Source organism: Rattus rattus, chromosome 1 (genome assembly GCF_011064425.1).
Source record: "Rattus rattus isolate New Zealand chromosome 1, Rrattus_CSIRO_v1, whole genome shotgun sequence".
Classification (NCBI taxonomy): domain Eukaryota; kingdom Metazoa; phylum Chordata; class Mammalia; order Rodentia; family Muridae; genus Rattus; species Rattus rattus.
The window spans coordinates 155682787-155703119 of record NC_046154.1 but is presented as its reverse complement, the minus strand read 5'-3'; the positions used below and the strand labels follow the sequence as shown (position 1 = coordinate 155703119).

The window sequence follows — 20333 nt, the reverse complement described above, 5'->3', positions numbered from 1 at the left end:
CATAAGGGAGAGTTAGCAGAAAGGATAGCCGGGAGAAAAGTGAAAAGACATACAAAAATAAAAGACTCTGGAGCTAGTGATGAAAGTACAGAGACGCCATTTGCAAAGTTCAGTTTGCTCTAAGTAAATCTCCCGTCTTGCCCCCTCAACTCCTGTAAATTTGCTTCAGACACCAGATCTCCTGTGTTAGCCTCAGAAAGCAATTCTGGGCTTCAGTACCGTTTGTCCAGGGCTATGAGGCAGGGCCTTTTAAACCATTTCATTTTTATAGACTACAGGCTTGCCTAACTCCTATTTCTGTTGAAGGTCTGTGGACCCAAGGCAGATATAGGCGGGCTTTACAGAACGACTCAAGCCCGTGTTTACTTTTCTCAGAGATTCTACCCCAGTCTCTGGGACAAGCATCCCTGAGATCAGTAGTCTATAGTCTCCCATTAATTCCCTCAAAACTTAGTAGTAGCGATCTGGAAATAAGATCTTGGATACCTCTCCCACCAAACCTCCCAACCCCTGGAATGCCTTGCCCCCTCCTTTCTGTCTGCTCCCTGAGAGGAGTGACCCTCCCTCCTGTGACCCCTCAAAAATCAAGATGCATATCATATACTTGACTGGAAGCAGGGTAAAGGCCAGAAACTTAAGGTCTTAGGTTCCCTGTGTTTACCAAACTGGGGTTGGACATACATGTTGACACCTCTTTCCCCTTCCCTAGCTTCTATGCCCGCAAACTCAGACACAGCCACACGCACCCACATTCACATGAACAGTCGTGCACACACGGCGAAGGTGGCTGGAGAAGGGAGGAAGGGAAGTTTGCACCAACCAGTCGTGAATGCAACTTGAAAGATTTCACACAGCAAAAGGAAAAAATGAAAAACGTAAGTTAAAAAATAAAGAAGTACATGCCCCTCCCCACAGTCTCTTTCTTCATCCAAGGGCTGGCTTGGCCCTCCCTGAAACCCAGCGGGCGTTCTGCTTCTCTCTCCGACTGCAGCTTTTACAGGGCCTGAGTCTTCAGTTCCACAGGTTCCCCTGTACCCTCTGGCTGTCCATTGGAGTCACTGGGTCTGGCTCCCTTGAGGATAGACAGTCTCTCAGAAACACTCTTGAGCCGTGGGAAGAGGAGAAAGTCGTAGAGCAGGCTGCCCAGGCCCCCGCCGATGATTGGGCCCACCCAGTACACCTGTGGGAAGAGAGTAGGCAGGATCAGACTTCAGAACTCTTCAGGGAAAAAAAACCCAAAAGCCGACATATGCTGCTCTCGTGCACGCAACTAGGCATTAGTGAAAGTTAATGTAGCTTTTTGTTGTTGCTGCTGTGTTTGGGGCTCTTCCTGTGAAACACATGGTTGGTTTTAAAATTCTAGACTCGGGGTTGGAGATTTAGCTCAGTGGTAGAGCGCTTGCTAAGGCCCTGGGTTCGGTCCCCAGCTCCGAAAAAAAGAAAAAAGAGAAAGAAGAAGAAGAAGAGAAAAAAAAGAAAAAAGAAAAAATTCTAGACTCAGTGGGGCTGGAGAGATGGCTCAGAGTCTTTGCAGGGGACCTAAGATCAATTCCCAGCATCCACAAAGAAGCTCACAGTCATCTGTAACTCCAGGTTCCAGGGATCCAAATGCTCCTTCTGGCCTCCAAGGGTACCAGGCAGGCATGCAGTGGACAGACATACATGCTAAACACCTATACGTTTAAAAATAAAATACAGGGGTTGGGGATTTAGCTCAGCGGTAGAGCGCTTGCCTAGGAAGCGCAAGGCCCTGGGTTCGGTCCCCAACCCCAAAAAAAAAAAAAAAAAAAAAGAAAAGAAAATAAATAAATAAAATACAGCTTGGCCGGCCACGATCACCTTTAATGCCAGCATAGTGAGACAAAGACAAGACTCTGTAGGAGTTCAAAGCCATCCCGGTCTACACAGCAAGTTCTGGGCTATCAAGGCTACATAGTGAGAACTGTCTCAAAACAGCAAAAGACCCAGGATAAAACAAAACAAAATCAAATTGTTTTAAAATAATTTAGGGCTGTAGAGAAGGCTCAGTGGTTAAGAGCCCCGACTGCTCTTCCAGAGGTCCTGAGTTCAATTCCCAGCAACCACATGGTGGCTCACAACCATCTGTAATGGGATCTGATGCCCTCTTCTGATGTCCGAAGACAGAGACAGTGTGCTTATATAATAAATAAATCTTTTTTAAAAAAAAGAAAGAAAAGGTCTAGACTCTACTGTCTATATCCCCAACCTGTGATTTTCCTTTGGTTTATTATTTTACTTTCCTATTCCCCCATCTTACCGCGACCCCATTAGCATACATATATTCTATTTGTTACCCCATTAGCATACATATATTCTATTTGTTGTTTTGAACTAGTTTATATATTTCTCAGAAGAAAATAAGTGTGGCAAAACACCCTTTGTAACATAAATTTACCTTATTAAGCATTGTTTATGATTACTTTACTTAATACAGGATTTCATTAGCTCAAGATGACCTCAAACTGACTGTGTAGTTGAAGATGACTTTGAACTCCTGATCCTATGGCTCTCCCAAATGCTGGGATAACAGGTATGCACCACTATCAAAGTGTACTCAGTGACGGGGAGTGCTTGTGTGCCTTAGGTAAGCAGGGTACCCACTGGGCAGCGTCCCTACAACTGGTTGGTTGTTGGTTAGTTTATTTGTTTTGAGGCAGGGTTTCCCTTGTAGCCCTGGCTGTCCTGGAACTTGTCCTGGTGACATGAAAAATCAGAGATCCCCTGCCTCTGCTTTGGGAGTGCTTGGCTAAGAAGTGAGCACCATCACATCCGGCTCTGCAGAGTGTTTGTGTTTGAGACATTCTGTAGCCCAAGCTGGTGTCAAAGTCACTGTGCAACCCAACCTAGCCTCAACCTCAGGGAGCTCTCCTCCACTGTCCTGAGTTCTTTTTTTTTTTTTTTTAAAGATTTATTTATTTATTTAAGTATGTGAGTACAATGTCGCTGTCTTCAGACACACCAGAAGAGGGCATCAGATCTCATTACATTACAGGTGGTTGTGAGCCACCATGTGGTTGCTGGGAATTGAACTCAGGACCTCTGGAAGAACAGCCGGTGCTCTTAACCACTGAGTCATCTCTCCAGCCCCCTGTCCTAAGTTCTATGTATGATAACCACAATCTGACTTGCCTGCTTAGTAACATTTTTAAATGTATGTGTGGCTCGACAGGGCTGAATATATTCACATTGTTGTTAAACTCATTCCCAGGACTTTCTGAGTTTGCAAAACTACAGCTATATAGCCATCAGCCCTCCTATCTGACCCCCACTCCAGCCACAGACAACCTCGTCTCGCTTCCTAGCAATTCGTATTTTGTTTCCTTCTTTCTTCCTTTCTTTCCTCTTTCTCCCCTTCTTTCCTTACTCTTCCAACTTCTCCTCTTTTTGGTGTCATGTAGCACAGGCTGGCCCTGAGCTGCTTTGTAGCCTAGGATTCCTAGGACTCCTAATCCTCCTGTATCTACCTCCTGAGTGCTGGAAATGTACCGCACGTTGGCTTCTTTAAACGAGTTTAAATATTTTACCTCATTTAAGTAGAACTATGTCAGAGCTGTCTTCTGGTGACAGGTAGTATAATGTCTTGAAGGCTTATGCCATAGCAAATCAGGACTTTTTTTTTTTTTTTTTTTTTTTTTTTTTTTTTCGGGAGCTGGGGACTGAACCCAGGGCCTTGCCTGCCTAGGCAAGCGCTCTACCGCTGAGCTAAATCCCCAACCCCAGGACTTCTTTTTATAGCAGAATAATACCCCATGCATACACAGGCCACGTTTGATTTTCTGTTCCTCTAGCAAGGGAATCAGGGTTGCTTTTACTCTTGGCTGTTGTTGCAGGGCTGCTGTGGAAATGACTATTGATTTTCTCAAATTTCTTTCAATTACTTTTGTGTTTATCTTGATATGCCCAAGCAACATGAGCATTACCATTGTTAGCTGACAGTTACTCCCCCAGAGCCTGTGCCAGATGCGCATACAGATAACTTCCACGTTTGCTTTTATAAATACCCTATTCTGTAACTGACGGACAGATAGAGGCAAAAAAGGAGGTGTTAGAATCATGTACGAGACTAGTAAGTCACAAAACTAGGGCCCTACCTGGGCCCTGCTACGTACATTCTGACCTCTGGAACCAGAAGTTTTTGTCTTAAATGTGTTGACTATCTGACAGCCTCTAGTCTTGATTCCAGTGAATGCTCAGTAAAAAGCGCCAGCTAACAAGAGAAGCTTCCTGTCACTTTGTCTTAGAAATGAGGCCTTGCCTCATCGTCCATATTGATCCCAACTCTCCGGGTTCAAATACTCTTCCTGCATCAGCCGCCCAATTGCTGGCACTGCAGGTGTGTTTCACCAGACCCAGCTAAGAGCTCCTCCTTTTGGTAGAACAGTGCAGTGTGCATGTGTAAGCATGCCAAGGTCTACAACAGCCTCCTCAGCTGCATGCTGGCAGCACAGCCAACACATTCGGACGGAATGCAGCCTTCAGTCCAGCCCTGTCCACAGACTTACCCTGTCTCTTACTTACCCAGTGGTTGCTGAAGTTCCGGGTGAGGATAGCAGGAGCAAAGGAGCGGGCGGGATTCATCCCCGCGCCAGTGTAATACATCTGCAAAAGACACAGTTGCAGGGTTGGGGATTTAGCTCAGTGGTAGAGGCCCTGGGTTCGGTCCCCAGCTCCGAAAAAAAGAAAAAAAAAAAAAAAAAAAAGGCAGAGAGGGAAGGAAAGAACCCTTATAAGTTGGCAATACGTTGGGGTCCCTAGAATCCTTGAATAGGAAGTTTCCCACCTCTCTTGCTTACCCCAAAGAGGTGCCCCAGGGTGAGGGAGAAGCCAACAGCCAGGGCCACAGAGCCCATGCGGCCATTCCGCCTCTCGTCATACGTAGCAAAGATGCAGAGCACGAACTGGAGCGTCAGGAAGATCTCCACAGTGGTGGCCTGGCCCACGCTTACCCCAGCATGCAGCTGGCCAAGGGGAACAAAACCAGAGGCAACCATTAGCACCGCCATGCTATTCCCACTTCAGGCAGGCACCCCTCACAGTCCAGTTCCCAGGAAAGGAAGGAAGCGTAACCTGAAGCAGTGTTTCTATCTTCATTTCTCCTAGCAGCACGTCGTCTTGTTATAGAAAGATTGCAGTTACTCGCACAGGACAGGAGACTAAGACTTTGTAAACTAGATCTAAGGACCTGGCCTGGTAGTGGTGGCACATGCATTTAATCCCAAAATTCAGGAGGCAGAGGCAGGCAGATCTCTATGAATTTGAGGTCAGCCTGGTCTACAGAGCTTCCAGGACAGGGCTACACAGAGAAACCCTGTCTTAAGGAGCGGGGAGGGAGAGAAGAAAGAAAGGAACAGCTAATTTGATGTGACCTCCTAGCATGCATGAGGCCCTGGTTCCTTTCCCAGCACTCCATAAACTGGATGTGTTTGGTGTACCTGTAATCTTATCACTGAGGAGGGGGTGGGGGGTAGAGGCAGGAGGACTCTTTGGCTACATAGAAAGGCCAGGACTAGAGTTCTCCCACCCCCATCCTCCCGGCCCCCACCAGGAAAGGGGACTCTGAACTCAACTTTCTGGATTCTCCATGGAGGGATCTATGTTTTCCTTTCCCCTCCAAAGCACTGATTGCTCCTACACACACACACACACACACACACACACGCAAACACACACGCACACGCACACGCACACGCACACGCACATGTATGAGCAGGCTTGTCAAGGCAACAGTCAGGACACCGTGTTCCCCCAGACCCTCTGCCAGCCCTTACCGTGTTGAGTGCTAGGTTTCCTCGGACAGCTGGTGGGGTGACACTGTACAGCACAGCCGCTCCAGCCACAGCTCCCAGAAGCTGGGCTGCTATATAGCAGAAAGCACGGAGCAAGGACATCTGGGAGCCCACAAGAAAGGCAAAAGTGACCGCAGGGTTGACATGGGCTCCACTGATGTGACCCACAGTCTGCACCAGTGTGGCCAGGGCCAGGCCAAAGGCCAAAGCCACTTGCAGGACATGTAGGGGTCCGGGGGCCCAACGCAGCGAGGCTCCCAGCCCGAAAAAGACATAGAAGAGGGTAGCAAAGAACTCAGCAAATATGGCCCTCCAAAAGGAGGCAGACCTAAGTTCCCACATGGCAGTGGGGGCGAGCACAGTGCCTGGGTCCCTAATAACCCCCTGGGCCTGCCTGGATTGACAGTCCCCTTTATAGAGGACCTCTTAATCCCTGGGAGGGGCAGGTGGAGGTAATTGGCTCTGCCTCTTAACCCCTTCACGGCTGTGGAGGTCTGAATCCAACTTCTCATAAAGAGACTGGATTCCCTCTCTCTCCTCAGTGGGGGGTTGGGGGGTGAGCCAAGGAGCCAGGAGACAGAAGTATGGGGTCCATGGATGGAGAACTGGAACAGTTTGTCTGTCTTTGTCAAAGCTGGGGTTCATAGTCCTGACTGAACCCTCGTTTAGAACATTCCTCAGATTTCTTGGAGGGTAGTCAGATGGAGATCATTTTCTCTGATATAGACTGGGTTCACTCATGGGTGGGTCTCTAGCTCCTTTGAGTATCAGGGTCAAGGGTGGGGGAGGGGATAAGGAGTGGGGTGCAACAGGGCGATTGAATAGCTGAAGAGAATTCTTTAGTTCCCTGGGATTAGGAGGCCTCCTCCCATTGGCTGGTTTGGACTGGAATCTGTGGACCCTGCAGCTCTGGAACAGAATAGTTCTGCTGTGTCTGGCTTTCTCAGAGCCCCGGGTTCCCCCCCTGCCCATGCCAGCACCTCCCTTTCCAAACCTGGCCTTTTAAACCAGAGAGAGAGAGAGAGAGAGAGAGAGAGAGAGAGAGAGAGAGAGAGAGAGAGAGAGGAGAGAGGAGAGAGGAGAGAGAGAGATAAGAGAGAGAGAGAGAGGAGAGAGGAGAGAGGAGAGAGAGACATAATCCAAAAGTAGTGGTTCGGGGTCCCAGAAGGAGGAAAGCAGCCGTTTTTCCACTTTACCGTCGTCACATTGGGCCTTCATGTGAGGCAGCAGAAGTGCAGTCATTTGGCAAAGCAACTCAAAGCCTGTTCTCCAGTGTTCAGCTTCAATCCAGACGCAGAAGGATCCAGGTCAAGGAGAATTGGGGAAAGAGGTTCAGCTCTGTTCAGCTTCAGAGAGGGAAATGGGACCTGGGGGGGGTGCTGTGTGAGTAGAGAAGGCAAAATGGGGTGCCAAGACAGACTCCTCCACGTACCAAGTCATACAGGTCAGCAGAGCTTTCCATGCGAAGCTGTGGAGAAGACCACAGCCAGTGCCTGTCCTCCTGAGAGGAGTGAGGAGAGACGCAGACTAGGGAGTGTGTTTCTGTCCTGCATTGTCCACGTTGGGGTTAGATGGTTACAGTAGCACTGGAGGCCACAGGTACACAGAGCAGCAAGGTGAGTACTCAGAGGACTGATAAGAGAGACAGTAACATCTGTGGACCCTTCAACATCCCAGGAGCACCTCAAGACTCCTGACTTCAGGTCCTGTAAACTTTGTAGCATCTCACCCCATGATGCACCCAGATCCCAGTCACCTCCGCCAACCCCAAAATGCAGGGTTTGCGCTGCTTGCAGAAAACAGCCTCAGACAGGAGCAAGGGTAGCAGGCACATCACAGGTAAGAGTAGAGCCCCTAGGAGCATGTGCTGGGGCCGGTGTGGGTGAGCATACAAATGGCAGCAGCAGTGTTTCAAGTACCAGCTAGAGCCTAAGTTAAGACAGACCCTTTGATGTATAGCACAGCGCCACATGCAAGATGAACCAATACTTATTTTCTGACCCAAGAACTGCACTTAACATATCCAAGAAAAATTCAGATGTCCACAGTGGCAAAAACTGAAAGTAACCCAGGCTTTCATCAACAGGAAAGAGAAATGACGGGCAGTGGCACAGTCGATACTCAACATTACTCAACAGTCAACAGCGTCAGTGATCAGTAACACTCAATAATGAGGGATAGAACTGTGGATGTTAAGGCAGGAGGACCTCACCCCAAATATCTGTGCGAGGCTCACCCCCACCCATGCTCAGAGCCAGGGTTAGTCACATAGGAGGAGAGTCTCCTGCCTAGAGCAAAGTTTCCACCCAGATATGGGGTATGGAGGACCATGTCTACCGAGATTAGAAGGACAGTGCCCAAGCCTTAATCAGCAAACTCATGGCCAACCTAGACTATGTAAAAGTACCAGGCCTCCCAGGACTATATAGGAAGACTGCCTCAAAACAAGCGAAACAAAACTCCAGGGGCTGGAGAGATGGCCCAGAAGGCAAGAACATGGATTGTCTTGCAGAGGCTGGGGCTTCAATCCTAGCACCCAGATGGTGGCTCATAAGCATCTGTAACTCCAGTTTCAAGGGGTCTAATGTCCTCTGTGACGTCCTCCACAGACACCAGGCTGAGCACATGCACACCCAACAGGCGAGATGCCCATACACATAAATAAAATTAAAAGAAAAAATTATATATTCTGTGATGATAATCTTTTTATAATTGTAAAAAAAAAAAAAAAAAGAGAGAGCTAACTGGATGAGGGTGTAGTCTGGGTGGTACAGCATTTACCTATCCTGTAGGGGACCTGGGTTCAACCAAAGTAGAATTAAGAATACGTCTTTCAGAGCACATCCAGATGAGACAAAACCACACAAAGAGGAGAGCATGGCACTGGCACGTGTCTGTAATTCTGGCAGGTAGAGGCAGGAGGATTTTGAATTCAGAGTCCTGAAGTACATAGTGAGACCTCGCTTCAAAAAATAAGTAAGTAGTCACTGAAGAGATAGGCGTCCCGGCAGTTAAAATGAATGCTGCTCTTGAAGAGGACCTAGGTTTGGTTCCCAGGACCCACGTGAAGGCTCACAGCCATTTATAACACCAGCTCTGGGAAATCTAACATGCTAAGTGTGCCCACATACATAAATGCATACATATGTACACAGTACATATATACATATGTAAATACATACATATACAGCCAAACATTCATGTGCATAAATTAAAAATAAAATTTTTTGAAAAGTTTAAAAATAAACAGGAAGGACTGTATATAGGCCAATGAGAGGACATGAACAAAGGGGGTGGGTTCTGTGTCCCCAGACTGACAAAGAGCAGTCATGGTAACTGTAACCCTTGTGTTCAACCTGAGGCCTGTCTGAACTATATAGGAAACCTTGTCTCAAAAAACAAAGTAACAAAAATTATCAATAACTCCATGGATAAATGAACCTTTCCCTTCTCATCGGACTCCTCACTTACTTAAATGCCAGTATCTTTAAATACTACTGGAGGGGCCCATGACATGGCTCAATGAGTTAAGGTGCTTGCTACCAAGCCTGAAGATCTGAGTTTGAGTCCTCAGACCTGCACGGTGGAAGGAGAAAACAATTGTCTCAGGCTGTCCATTGACCCCCACACATACCCTAGCATACACACAATAAGTAAAAAAATAAAAGGGGCTGGGGATTTAGCTCAGCGGTAGAGCGCTTACCTAGGAAGCGCAAGGCCCTGGGTTCGGTCCCCAGCTCCGAAAAAAAAGAACCAAAAAAAAAATAAAAAATAAAAAATAAAAAATAAATACAATTAAACAAAACTGGAGATACACTCATAAAAGTGGCTCAAATCTTGCATATATTGACATAGTTAGCATATTAATTTATTTCTACTAGCTTAGTTTTATTTTTTGAGATGGGACCCCACTGTATAGATCGAATTCATGGTCCTAACACAGGCTCCGAGTAGCTAGGATTTTAGGCGCGTGTCACTACACCTAGCCTTAATCTAGACTTAGAAAAAAAGAAAAGAAAGCAGGTTGTGCTTCCTTGAGAAGCAAGTCTGACCTCCCCCAAGCCTTGCTTGCTATGGGCAGGAAATCTCACCACTGCTACTGAGGCAGCCCTCAGGGAAATCATGCTCAGATCCTGGTCTCCATGGCACTTCCTGCTCCCCTGGGAGACCACGGGTGGGAAAGCACAATATTCCTCTCACTGCCTGAGTTCCACCCTCTGCCCAGGCAATGGCTTAAATAAAAATTGTGTTCTCCAGTGGTCAGTGTGCTAAACAACTGGTTCCCAGAGTGGTGCCATGGGGTGGTGGGGCTTAGAGGAAGCTGCCCTTGTATGAGGTCTTCAGGTCAAGGAGGAGTGCCCTCAAAGGGGGATTCCCAGCACTGGTTTCTTCTTCCTCTTCCTCTCACTGTGCTTCCTGGCTCACAATGAAAGCCGACTCTCTGCCATACATTGTCTCCTGTACATGTGCTGAGCTCGATGGAGGCCCAAGGCCATGGTTTGGACTAGAACCTTTAGAATCATGCACTGAAGTTAAACACTTTTCATAAGTTAATTGTCTGGAGGTTTTTCTCTTACAATGATGGGCAGTTGACTAATACAACCCACCCAAGGAGGTTTAAGAGATAAATCTAGGGCTGGAGAGATGGCTCAGCGGTTAAGAGCACTGACTGCTCTTCCAGAGGTCCTGAGTTCAAATCCCAGCAACCACATGGTGACTCACAACCATCTGTAATGGGATCTGATGCCCTCTTCTGGTGTGTCTGAAGTCAGTGACAGTGTACTTATAATAAATAAATCTTTTAGACAGAGAGAGACAGAAACAGAGAGAGAGAGAGAGAGAGATCTAAAACAAGTCACCCCAAATCCTGAGCTTTTAAGTCTTAGGCAGTGGACACACTCTTCAGGGCAGGGGCAGCTCCCCTGGATGAGCAGCTCACTGCAGCTACCTGGAGCAGTGGCAGGTGTGGAAGGACCTAGGCCAGAATGGCTGCTGTGCTCTGCCTCAGAGCATAAGCATCCCCTGGACAGGGTCAAGTGGTTTGCACAGAGCTACTGCAGAGCCAGAGACTTGTCTGTGCCCAACTGACCTCACCCAACACCTGTGCCAGGAGTACCACAGCGGCCCTCAAAGCCAGGGCTGGCTGCATGGTGTGGGAGACTGCTTGGCCTGGAGCTACCGCTGGGGCACAGGGCCTCACAGACTGCTTCTCCCAAGATCCTCTGGGCCTTCAGGATGGCTGACTCAGTATGTGGAGACACTTGCCTCCAAGACTGCTGACCTGGGTTTGATCCCTGCAACCTGTCTGGGGGAGGAAGAGAACTGACTCTTCTGATCTCCACAAGAGTGCCTTCCCCATTATTTATTTTAAATAATATTTTAAAAAATGTAAACCAAACCAAACAAATACAAATGCCCACCGTCTCTGCAGGTCACCAGAGTAGGCTTGGTGTCCTGGCTGCCGGTGTCAGCCTTTCTCTCCTCCTCTTCCTCCTCCCTTCTCTCTTTTCCCTTACAAACCTCAGCAGGTGGAATGGGGGTGCTGGGTGTGCAGCTCTTTGGAGAGCACAGCTTGCAGAAAGCTCCAGGTTTAGGGCCTTAGCACCATGAACAGAGTAGAGCTAGTAACCAAACTTTTGTATCCATCCATCCACCTATCTATCTATCTATCTATCTATCTATCTATCTATCTATCTATCTATCTATCTATCTACCTACCTATCTACCTACCTACCTACCTATTTATAGCTATGTATCTATTGATCTATTTAAAGACAGGCTCTCCTTACATAGGTCTGGCTGTCCTAGAACTCACTGTGTAGACTAGGCTGGCCTTGAACTCACAGAGGTCCTCCTGTCTCTGCCTTCACCTGGAATGCTGGGATGAAAGGCATGAGACACCACTTCTGGAAAATTGAACAGACCTGTTTGTTTATTTGTTGATTTTGACAGTGCTGGGGATTGAACTTGGACCCTTGTGTAAACCAAATAAGTGCTCTTCCATTGAATACCTCCTGTCCTGTAGTCTTTTTGTTTTTTTTTTTTGAGCTGGGGACCGAACCCAGGGCCTTGGGCTTCCTAGGCAAGCGCTCTACCACTGAGCTAAATCCCCAGCCCTTCCTGTAGTCTTTTTAAAAATGTTTTAAGCTGGGGATTTAGCTCAGCGGTAGAGCGCTTACCTAGGAAGCGCAAGGCCCTGGGTTCGATCCCCAGCTCCGAAAAAAAGAACCAAAAAAAAAAAAAAAAAAAAAATGTTTTAAAATTGTGTGTTGTGCACATATGAATGAGTGCATATGTGTGTCTACATATGAGTGCATGTGTGTGTCTACATATGAGTGCATGTGTGTGTCTACATATGAGTGCATGTGTGTGTCTACATATGAGTGCATGTGTGTGTCTACATATGAGTGCTTGTGTGTGTCTACATATGAGTGCTTGTGTGTGTCTACATATGAGTGCATGTGTGTGTCTACATATGAGTGCTTGTGTGTGTCTACATATGAGTGCTTGTGTGTGTGATGGTAAGCATCTTGTAGTCATATCTGTCTCCACATTTCCCTGAGTTATCTTTGGTGAATAATCACTGACCTTTCAAAAGCTGAATATTCCTGGGTTGGTCATCATGAGTCTACTCCTCTGTTCAAGAATGAAAGGTCATTTCTTAGTCCTACAGACCATTATGGAAGCACAGTCTATACCAGTAGGGAAAGGGTAGCTATGCACTGCTTGAGGACTCTTCAGGCAAAGCTATTTGTCTTCATTCCTTAATGGTGGGGTCTGTGTGGTTGCCATAGCTACCCCTGAGGTGGTCCATGGTGTGCCAGCCTCCTACAGGCACTCTGTAGTCATCTGCTGTCCTTAGTAAATATAACCAGGTCTTTTGTGGCAGATGATCAGGGGTGTGGAGATCAAATGTGATATGCCTAAACCATGTGTAACCCTCCTACTTCCATCTCCTGAGTGTTGGGTTTTCAGGCATACACTTCCATATGTAGTTTATACCATGCCAGCGATTGTACACATAGCTTGGTGCACGACCGGCAAGCAGTCTACTCACCGAGCAACATCTCCCACCTACCATGTGTATGTCAAGTTAGCTATGTTACTTTTTTTTTTTTTTTTTCCGGAGCTGGGGACCGAACCCAGGGCCTTGTGCTTCCTAGGCAAGGGCTCTACCACTGAGCTAAATCCCCAACCCCAAGTTAGCTATCTTAAAGCATAAATTGATTGATTCATGAGCTTATCATACATTAACACAACTTGTACTATCATGGGTGCAGCATTCTCTCCAGTGATTTCAACATTCATGAATAGAGGTGTGGTCCTTGGCGACAGGTGACCATCCATTTCTGTTTCCACCACGTAGACTCTCTATCCTAGCTCCACATTCAGAACGCCATGTCAGCATGTAACACAGCTCCATTGTGTGGCAGTTCCAGCAGGACAAAGGCCCCAACACAACAGGAGCCAGCCCAGCAGCCCCTTTGGCTAGCTCCTGAGGCCACCCCCTTCTCTCGCTTTCTCTGGTTGTGCTTTGCTGACTGCTGACTCCTGGCATAGTCTAGAACAATCACCAAGCTCCCAGGTCATCATCCCTCTCCCATCCACAGTAAAGGGCTCCGGTTAGCACTTGGGTCACACCAGGACCCTATGTATTCTGATGTCCAACACAGAACTCAAGATACGGAGTAATGAAGAAATCTGTCTTGTCCCTGTCTGTCCTGTCACCTTTCTAGTGACCAGGCACACCTATATCACTGTAGGCCAGAGCAGCACTTCATGCTTCACATACGCACTGCCACCCTCTAGGGCCTCACCATTGTGCTTTTTCCTAGCTAATCTCCTTGGATGTCTTCATCTATGAACATCTCTCTCTTTGAAATATATATATATATATATATATATATATATATATATATATGAAATATATATATGAGAGAGAGAGAGAGAGAGGCTGCTCTACAGAGCAAGTTCCAGGACAGCCTGGGCTATACAGAGAAACCCTGTCTCGAAAAATAAAAAGTAAAAAAATACAGTATAATAAAATAAAGCGAGCGAGATGGTGGTGGGGCACACTGTTAATTCCAGCACTTAGGAGGCAGAGGCAGGAGTATCTCTATGAGTTTAAGGACAGCCTGGTTTAGAGTGTGTTCCAGGACAGCTGGGGCTACAAAAGAGAAACCCTGTCTTGAAACAAACAAAACAATAAAATAATAATAAAGTAAAATGAAAAAAAAAGGAGGGGTGTGTTGTTTGATAGACAATGCTTCCCCAGAAGACATGAGTTATTAAATGAAAATCTTTTTACTTTTTAAATTTTTTTAAAAAAGATTTATTTACTTTATTTATATCAGATACACCAGAAGACGGCATCAGATCCCATTACAGATGGTTGTGTGCCATGATGTGGTTGCCAGAATTTGAACTCAGGACCTCTGGAAGAGCAGTCAGTGCTCTTAACCACTGAGCCATTTCTCCAGCCCAGTGACGTACTCTGCTGGCGAACTCTGCATGCTACAATACAGACCTGCCAGGCATGGTGTGCCCACAGGTAACAATAGTGGCATGAATGTTGTGAGGCTACAAACTACTTTTGAATTAGATTTGAGGCCTGCTTCACAAGAGAAAAGCCATGCCTGGTATTGTAAACCAGGTCAAAATCCCCATGGCTGGGGATGTAAAAGAACTCAGGAGGGAAAATACTACTCATGTCTTGCAAAACAGGACATGTCAAGCTGCAATTGAAATATTTCTGTTTACACTCATAGTGCCACCTTCAACCTCATCAGGTACAGTACCCCACCACCAGGGAACATCCTGGAAGAGGGGGCAGAAAGCAGGTAAGAGATGGCTCAGTGGTTAAGAGCACTGGCTGCTCTTTCCAGAGGTCCTGAGTTCAATTCCCAGCACAACCATCCAAACACACACACACACACACACACACACACACACACACACACACACACACACAGAGACAGACACACAGACACAGACACAGACACAGACAGACAGACACACACACACACAGACAGACACACACACACATACACACACACACAGAATGTAAGAGCTGGAGTCCAGTAGGAGTGTTGGCCCATCTCTGGACATAACATATCCTTGCCACCAATAAACTCATTGCAGCTATGGTTACCCCACAAGGTCAGTTAACATTTCAACAGGCAGCAGCAGTTAGACTCAGTGGGTTATAAAAGAAGATGAGGAGGAAGAGGAAGTAAGAGGGGAAGGCAGACGTGTTGAGAGTTGTCAGGAGGGAAAGGAGGGGAGATCTGGAGTGCATATGACCAAAATATATTATCTACATATATGAAATTATCAAAGAATAAATAAAATAGTACCCATATATACCTGTAGAACATTTTCACATGGTTGTCCCACAGACACCTCAAAATCCAGCTTCTCTAAACGTAATTACTTTCCTGCAGTCTCATCAGGCTTCTTCTCTGTCCCGTAAGTAGGAAACATCCGGATCACCTTCCCTTCTGACCCATCTCATGAGTCATCTCATGAGTCTTGTACCAGGTCTTCTCCCTGGACTCTGGTGCCCCAAGACCCTGATTCTTCTCTGCTTCTCACCTCAGCCACTCCAATTCATGCCCCATGATGCTTCCAACTTTACCTTTGCATGAGAATCTAATTTGTCAACCCCATGTTGCCCTAAACAGCTCCTGGATATCTGAAGGACTGGCCTAGATGTCCTTGTAAAGTGATTGTTTATGGTTAAGTCTCAGCTTTTCAAGCAAGTTCATATCCTCTCCGTGTAGCCCTCTGCAATACTGTATTCCTCATGGTTCCTGAAATTCTCCATTCTGTTTATAGAGTTTGAGCTTAAGCTCCCGCCCCACCTCAAATGTCTTTCCCTCTTTTGTTTGTCAAGTCAAATTCTATCATTCGCCCACTAGGATGCATGGAAACATTAGAATTAATTGTTTGTTAACAATAAGGCAGGTGGGCTGGAGAGATGGCTCAGTGCTTGTTACTGAGCCTGACTGAGTTCAGTTCCCAGGACTGACAACCACCTGTAACTCCAGCTCAGGGGATCTGATGCTCTCTTCAGTTTCCAAGGACACCTACACTTATGTACATATTAGCTCCCCACACACACACATACACATAGCTAAAAATAAAGTAAACCTTAAAAAATAAGGAACATAAATCATCAAAATTATGAAGATAAGTTTATTTGGTGGTAAAAGTAAAAATAATATAAGAAATGACAAGTGAAGCTATTCTCTGAATGAGGATAAAATGGAGGTAAATCCATACATACCTAGACTCCTAGCTACTCCGGAGGTTCTGTGGAAAGATCCACAGTTCAAATGCTGCCAGAGGCTGTGTTGTGGCTTGCCCTGGAGTTATCTGTATTTTGATGCTAATTCTGCTGCTTCAAGGACAGCTGCCTAGTCACATTCTCAAGAATCAGGTGACTTCACCAGAACCTTCTCCCCATTGAATTTGTAAAATACAGGTGAGGGCAGGTACAGGACAGAAGGAGGCCTGCCATTGGAGGAGAGAGAAGGATGGGCGGGAGAGAAGTTTGAAGGAAGAGGAGACCGGAATAGAAAGAGACAGGAGGAGAGGAGGAGAGAGAGAAACTGTGGCAGGACGATGGAGGCTGATGTAAAGATTCTGCTCTGTGTATTTACAGGTTGTTATTAATGTTCTCAAGGGATGGATGGTACCAGGCTTTGTATGTTTAAGTGGGCAATTATATCTTACCAATTGGTTTAAAGATTATTGTGTGTGTTGATTATTATGTGACAGTTTGAGTGTAGGAAAGTGTGTGGCGGCAGGAGACACTGGGCCGCCTTGGAGTTGGGATGTGTTTCCGCCAAGATATCTAGCAGCACGGTGCCAGGCGAAGCGAGGTAAAAAGACAGCAATACTTTTTTATTTATTTTTTTTTTTTTTGGTTCTTTTTTTTCGGAGCTGGGGACCGAACCCAGGGCCTTGCGCTTCCTAGGCAAGCGCTCTACCACTGAGCTAAATCCCCAACCCCTATTTTTTATATTTTTACAACAACAAAGCTGCAGTGTGAGCTCCAAGGCCAGCTTGGGGCAACTTGGTGAGACCTTGTCTACAAATTCAAGCAAACAAACATATCTAAAAAGGGCTAGGAATATAGCTCAGTGGTCATAACAAAATGAGCAAGTGGAGACAGGGGAATAAGGGTCTATGGGTGCTTCAGCTCTCGAGCCACAGTGGTCCTAGAGAAAGAACCAGCTCTGAAACTGTTCTCTCCTTATTAACACACCTAAAGCGTTAGCAGAACAGGGCAGAACCTCTCCAGAGGAAATTCCCTCAACATTTTTGCACCTATGTTCAAAAGTCAACAGAAGAGGACCAGGGGGTGCAAAGGAAGCAGGTTGGAGCTACTGACAGGTTGGAGCTACTCAGCACAAGCTTGCCCAGAACAAGAAGCAGAGCCACTCGGTTAACGAAAAGAGCAAAGATGTTGGGTTTCCTTTGTCCCCCGCAGGCGGAGGGACTCGGAGATCGTGTAAGATTTTCATGACCAACTCTCTTGCTCCTTGCCTATGTGCCAGAGCCAGTCCCACCGTGCTAACTTCCTCTCTTTGACATTCCCTTTGCCAAGTCTGCAGTGGGTCCCTCTGGTGCTTCCGTTCTCTCGGATAGCCTGCCTTCCCCTGGGCCACTCCTATAAGGTGAGGTTACTCTTCTCAGTTAAAGTATGAAAAGTAAAAAACTAAAAATAAAGTATGAAAAGTAGTTTTGTAGTAAGAAGGAAAAAAAGTTAACCTGCCTCTCTCCAGTTACCTGGCTGAAAAGGCTGGGCCTGACTGAACCCTGGTGGAGAGAATGAGTCACTGCAGCCACACACACCCCCGGAACCCCCCTTTTCCAACTCATTTATACATTAAAAAATAGTGAAAACAAGCCATGTTGTTAACCCCAGCACTCCACGAGCAGAGGGAGGCGGATCTCTGGGAATAGTAAAACTCTGTCTCAAAGAATAATAATAAAAAACGGAGCACAACCTGGCACTTGCGAAATTGAGGCGGGAGGATCTAGAATTTGAAGTCTACAAAGGTTACATAGTAACTCTATCTCAAAAGACAGGAAAACAGGTAAGCAGGTATGTAGACACATTCTGTCTAAAGAAAATGCCGAGGCTCTGGGAAACAGATTTATGCTTTTCTTTCTCCCTTCCTTTCTCCCTTCCTTTCTTTCGTCTTTCCATCCTTCCTTCTTTGCTCCCTCCTTTCCTTCCTTCCTTTCTTTTTAAATGTGTGGTACTCTGGCTGTCCTAGAACTTGTTATGTAGACCAGGCTGGCCTCAAACTCATAGAAATGGTGTCCCACGTCTTAATTTAATTTAATCTGTTTGGGAGGCAGAGGCAGGCAGGTTTTTATGAGATTGAAGCCAGCCAGGTCTACATAGTGAGTTCCAGGTCAACCCAGGCTACAGGAGACCCTGTTTCAAAACCAAACAAACCAGAGACTCTGTTTACACAGACTCTCGGGGGGTGGGGGTCCTACTTAGTTGAAATAGAATCAATACTCTCTCCACGTATTGATCTAGCCCACTAGACTAGAAATCCCGGAGACAGCGATTTCTCACGACACTGCTGTCTCGCACCACGTGCTCCGGACGCAGACCAGCCATTGGTCGGTTTCCCTCGAGGGGGCGTGCCCCGCGCAGCTGTGGCACAAGATGGCGCTGCCCTTTGCACGTTGTTGGAACTTGTACCGCTGGGGAACCAAGCGATGGGGGGTCCCCGCCAGGGAATCCCGGAGAGGTAGGCATATTTCTTTTTACTCTCTCACTCCAAAGTAGTTAACGTGCCATTCCCAGAGCGCGATCAGAGAACTCCACTCCTCACTTCTCCCCGATCTGCCTTGGTCTAGCAAGATTTCAATCCTGGGGCACCAGTGTCTGGTGATTTGCGGCTCCCAGGGCTGCTATACTAAAGCGGCACCTCTATTCTTTCCGTGTTAACATTTGACTTTTCCCGCATTCCTGTCATCTCCTGGACTGCTTCAGATCAAACCCAGCCCCAGGGTTACCGTTTTTTTTTTTTTTAAATTTGTTTTTTTTTTTCCTTTTTTCTCTCTGCCCTCAGGCATCAGTTTCAAACTGGAAGAAAAAACGGCCCACAGCAGCCTGGCACTCTTCAAAGGTGACACGGGTGTCAAATATGGCTTGGTGGGACTGGAACCCACCAAGGTGGCCCTGAACTTGGAGCGCTTCCGGGACTGGGCAGTGGTGCTCGCAGACACCACAGTCACCAGTGGCAGACATTACTGGGAGGTAACTGTGAAGCGCTCCCAGCAGTTCCGGATAGGAGTGGCAGATGTCGACATGTCCCGGGACAGCTGCGTTGGTGCTGATGATCGTTCCTGGGTGTTCTCCTATGCCCAGCGCAAGTGGCACAGCATGTTGGCAAACGAAAAAGCCCCAATTAAGGGTATCGGGCAACCAGAGAAAGTGGGGCTCCTGCTGGACTATGAGGCAAAGAAGCTGAGCCTAGTGGATGTGAATCGGATCTCTGTCATCCACACACTACAGACAGATTTCCGGGGCCCAGTGGCACCTGCGTTTGCTCTTTGGGATGGAGAGCTGCTAACGCACTCAGGACTTGAAGTGCCCAAGGGCCTCTAATGTGGCCAAGACCCTGAAACATACTCATGGTCAGCTTTCTGTTCTTAGTGTCTAAGGTTATTTTACTTTGTCTCAAGCAACTGGTAGCTCTCACAACTCAGTTGGGAACCTTCGTGCAATATTTTAGCCATCTTCCTCTGGTCCCTACTCTATAGGAGCTAGGTATGCAGCCAAACTTCCCCAGTTTCCTAGATCATCGGGAATGTCCTCCTGAGGCCACTAATGTGGGTCCTTCTACTTGCGCCCAGGCATCTTAGACTGTTCAGTCCTGAGCTCCTGTCTCTCAGCCAGTATATCTCCTTCCCTTATCCACATGGAACTTGTTTTGGGAGCTCACCTGATTCTCTAGAGTAAATGCTCTCTACCTCTGGCTGGAGGAGTAGCAGCCACAGACTTGGCCTTTTCTCTGATGCACCTCAGATTCTCGGGTTCTAGCTCCCTCGGTAGTACCTCAGCTCTAGAGATGTCAGTCCCACACAGATGCAGCTATCCCACTCTGAGTCCATCTGCTGTCCTCTGGACACTTCTGATACCCAGGCAGTTTGCCATAACCATTGTGCCAGTCACTGTGCCAGTTATGTGACAAAGGGAAAGAGATACTAGGGAGACATGTAGGGAGGGCTATGGTACCAGAAACGCTACTGTTGATAAGTTCCTTCTGCGCATCTGCACCAGTTTTAAAGCTCCAGAGAAAGGACAGCAGTTTTACATAATCCATTTTGGAGCCTGTTCAGACCCACAGTTCCCAGACCCCTGGGCCACAGAATGTATTGTGCAAATCAAAGCAGTATTTTGGCTTGAGGAAAACCCTGGTGGAACAGATGAATATGTATGGGAAAAATATAGTTTGGATTTGTCTGACCCTGTGGCTGTGTCTTATTCCA

General features: G+C 46.9%; 2 protein-coding genes across 3 annotated transcripts; one reads left to right on the top strand and one right to left on the bottom strand.

Moving 5' to 3' along the window:
* Nucleotides 1-787: 787 nt before the first annotated feature.
* Spryd4 (SPRY domain containing 4) lies at nt 788-20310 on the top strand. Of its 2 annotated transcripts, XM_032908929.1 has the most exons (4): nt 788-875; nt 2456-2551; nt 18370-18586; nt 18911-20310. In XM_032908929.1, the coding sequence occupies exons 3-4, from the start codon at nt 18502-18504 to the stop codon at nt 19447-19449; spliced, it is 624 nt and encodes a 207-aa protein (XP_032764820.1). In that variant the 5' UTR covers nt 788-875; nt 2456-2551; nt 18370-18501; the 3' UTR covers nt 19450-20310. The 2 variants fall into 2 exon arrangements, with proteins under 2 accessions (XP_032764820.1, XP_032764826.1); XM_032908935.1 differs by lacking the exons at nt 788-875; nt 2456-2551 and having other exon boundaries at nt 18327-18586.
* Nucleotides 987-6149, bottom strand: Mip (major intrinsic protein of lens fiber). The gene is made up of 4 exons (XM_032908917.1): nt 5790-6149; nt 4815-4979; nt 4540-4620; nt 987-1180 (listed from the first exon to the last, which is right to left on the bottom strand). The coding sequence occupies exons 1-4, from the start codon at nt 6147-6149 to the stop codon at nt 995-997; spliced, it is 792 nt and encodes a 263-aa protein (XP_032764808.1). The 3' UTR covers nt 987-994.
* Nucleotides 20311-20333: the final 23 nt, after the last annotated feature.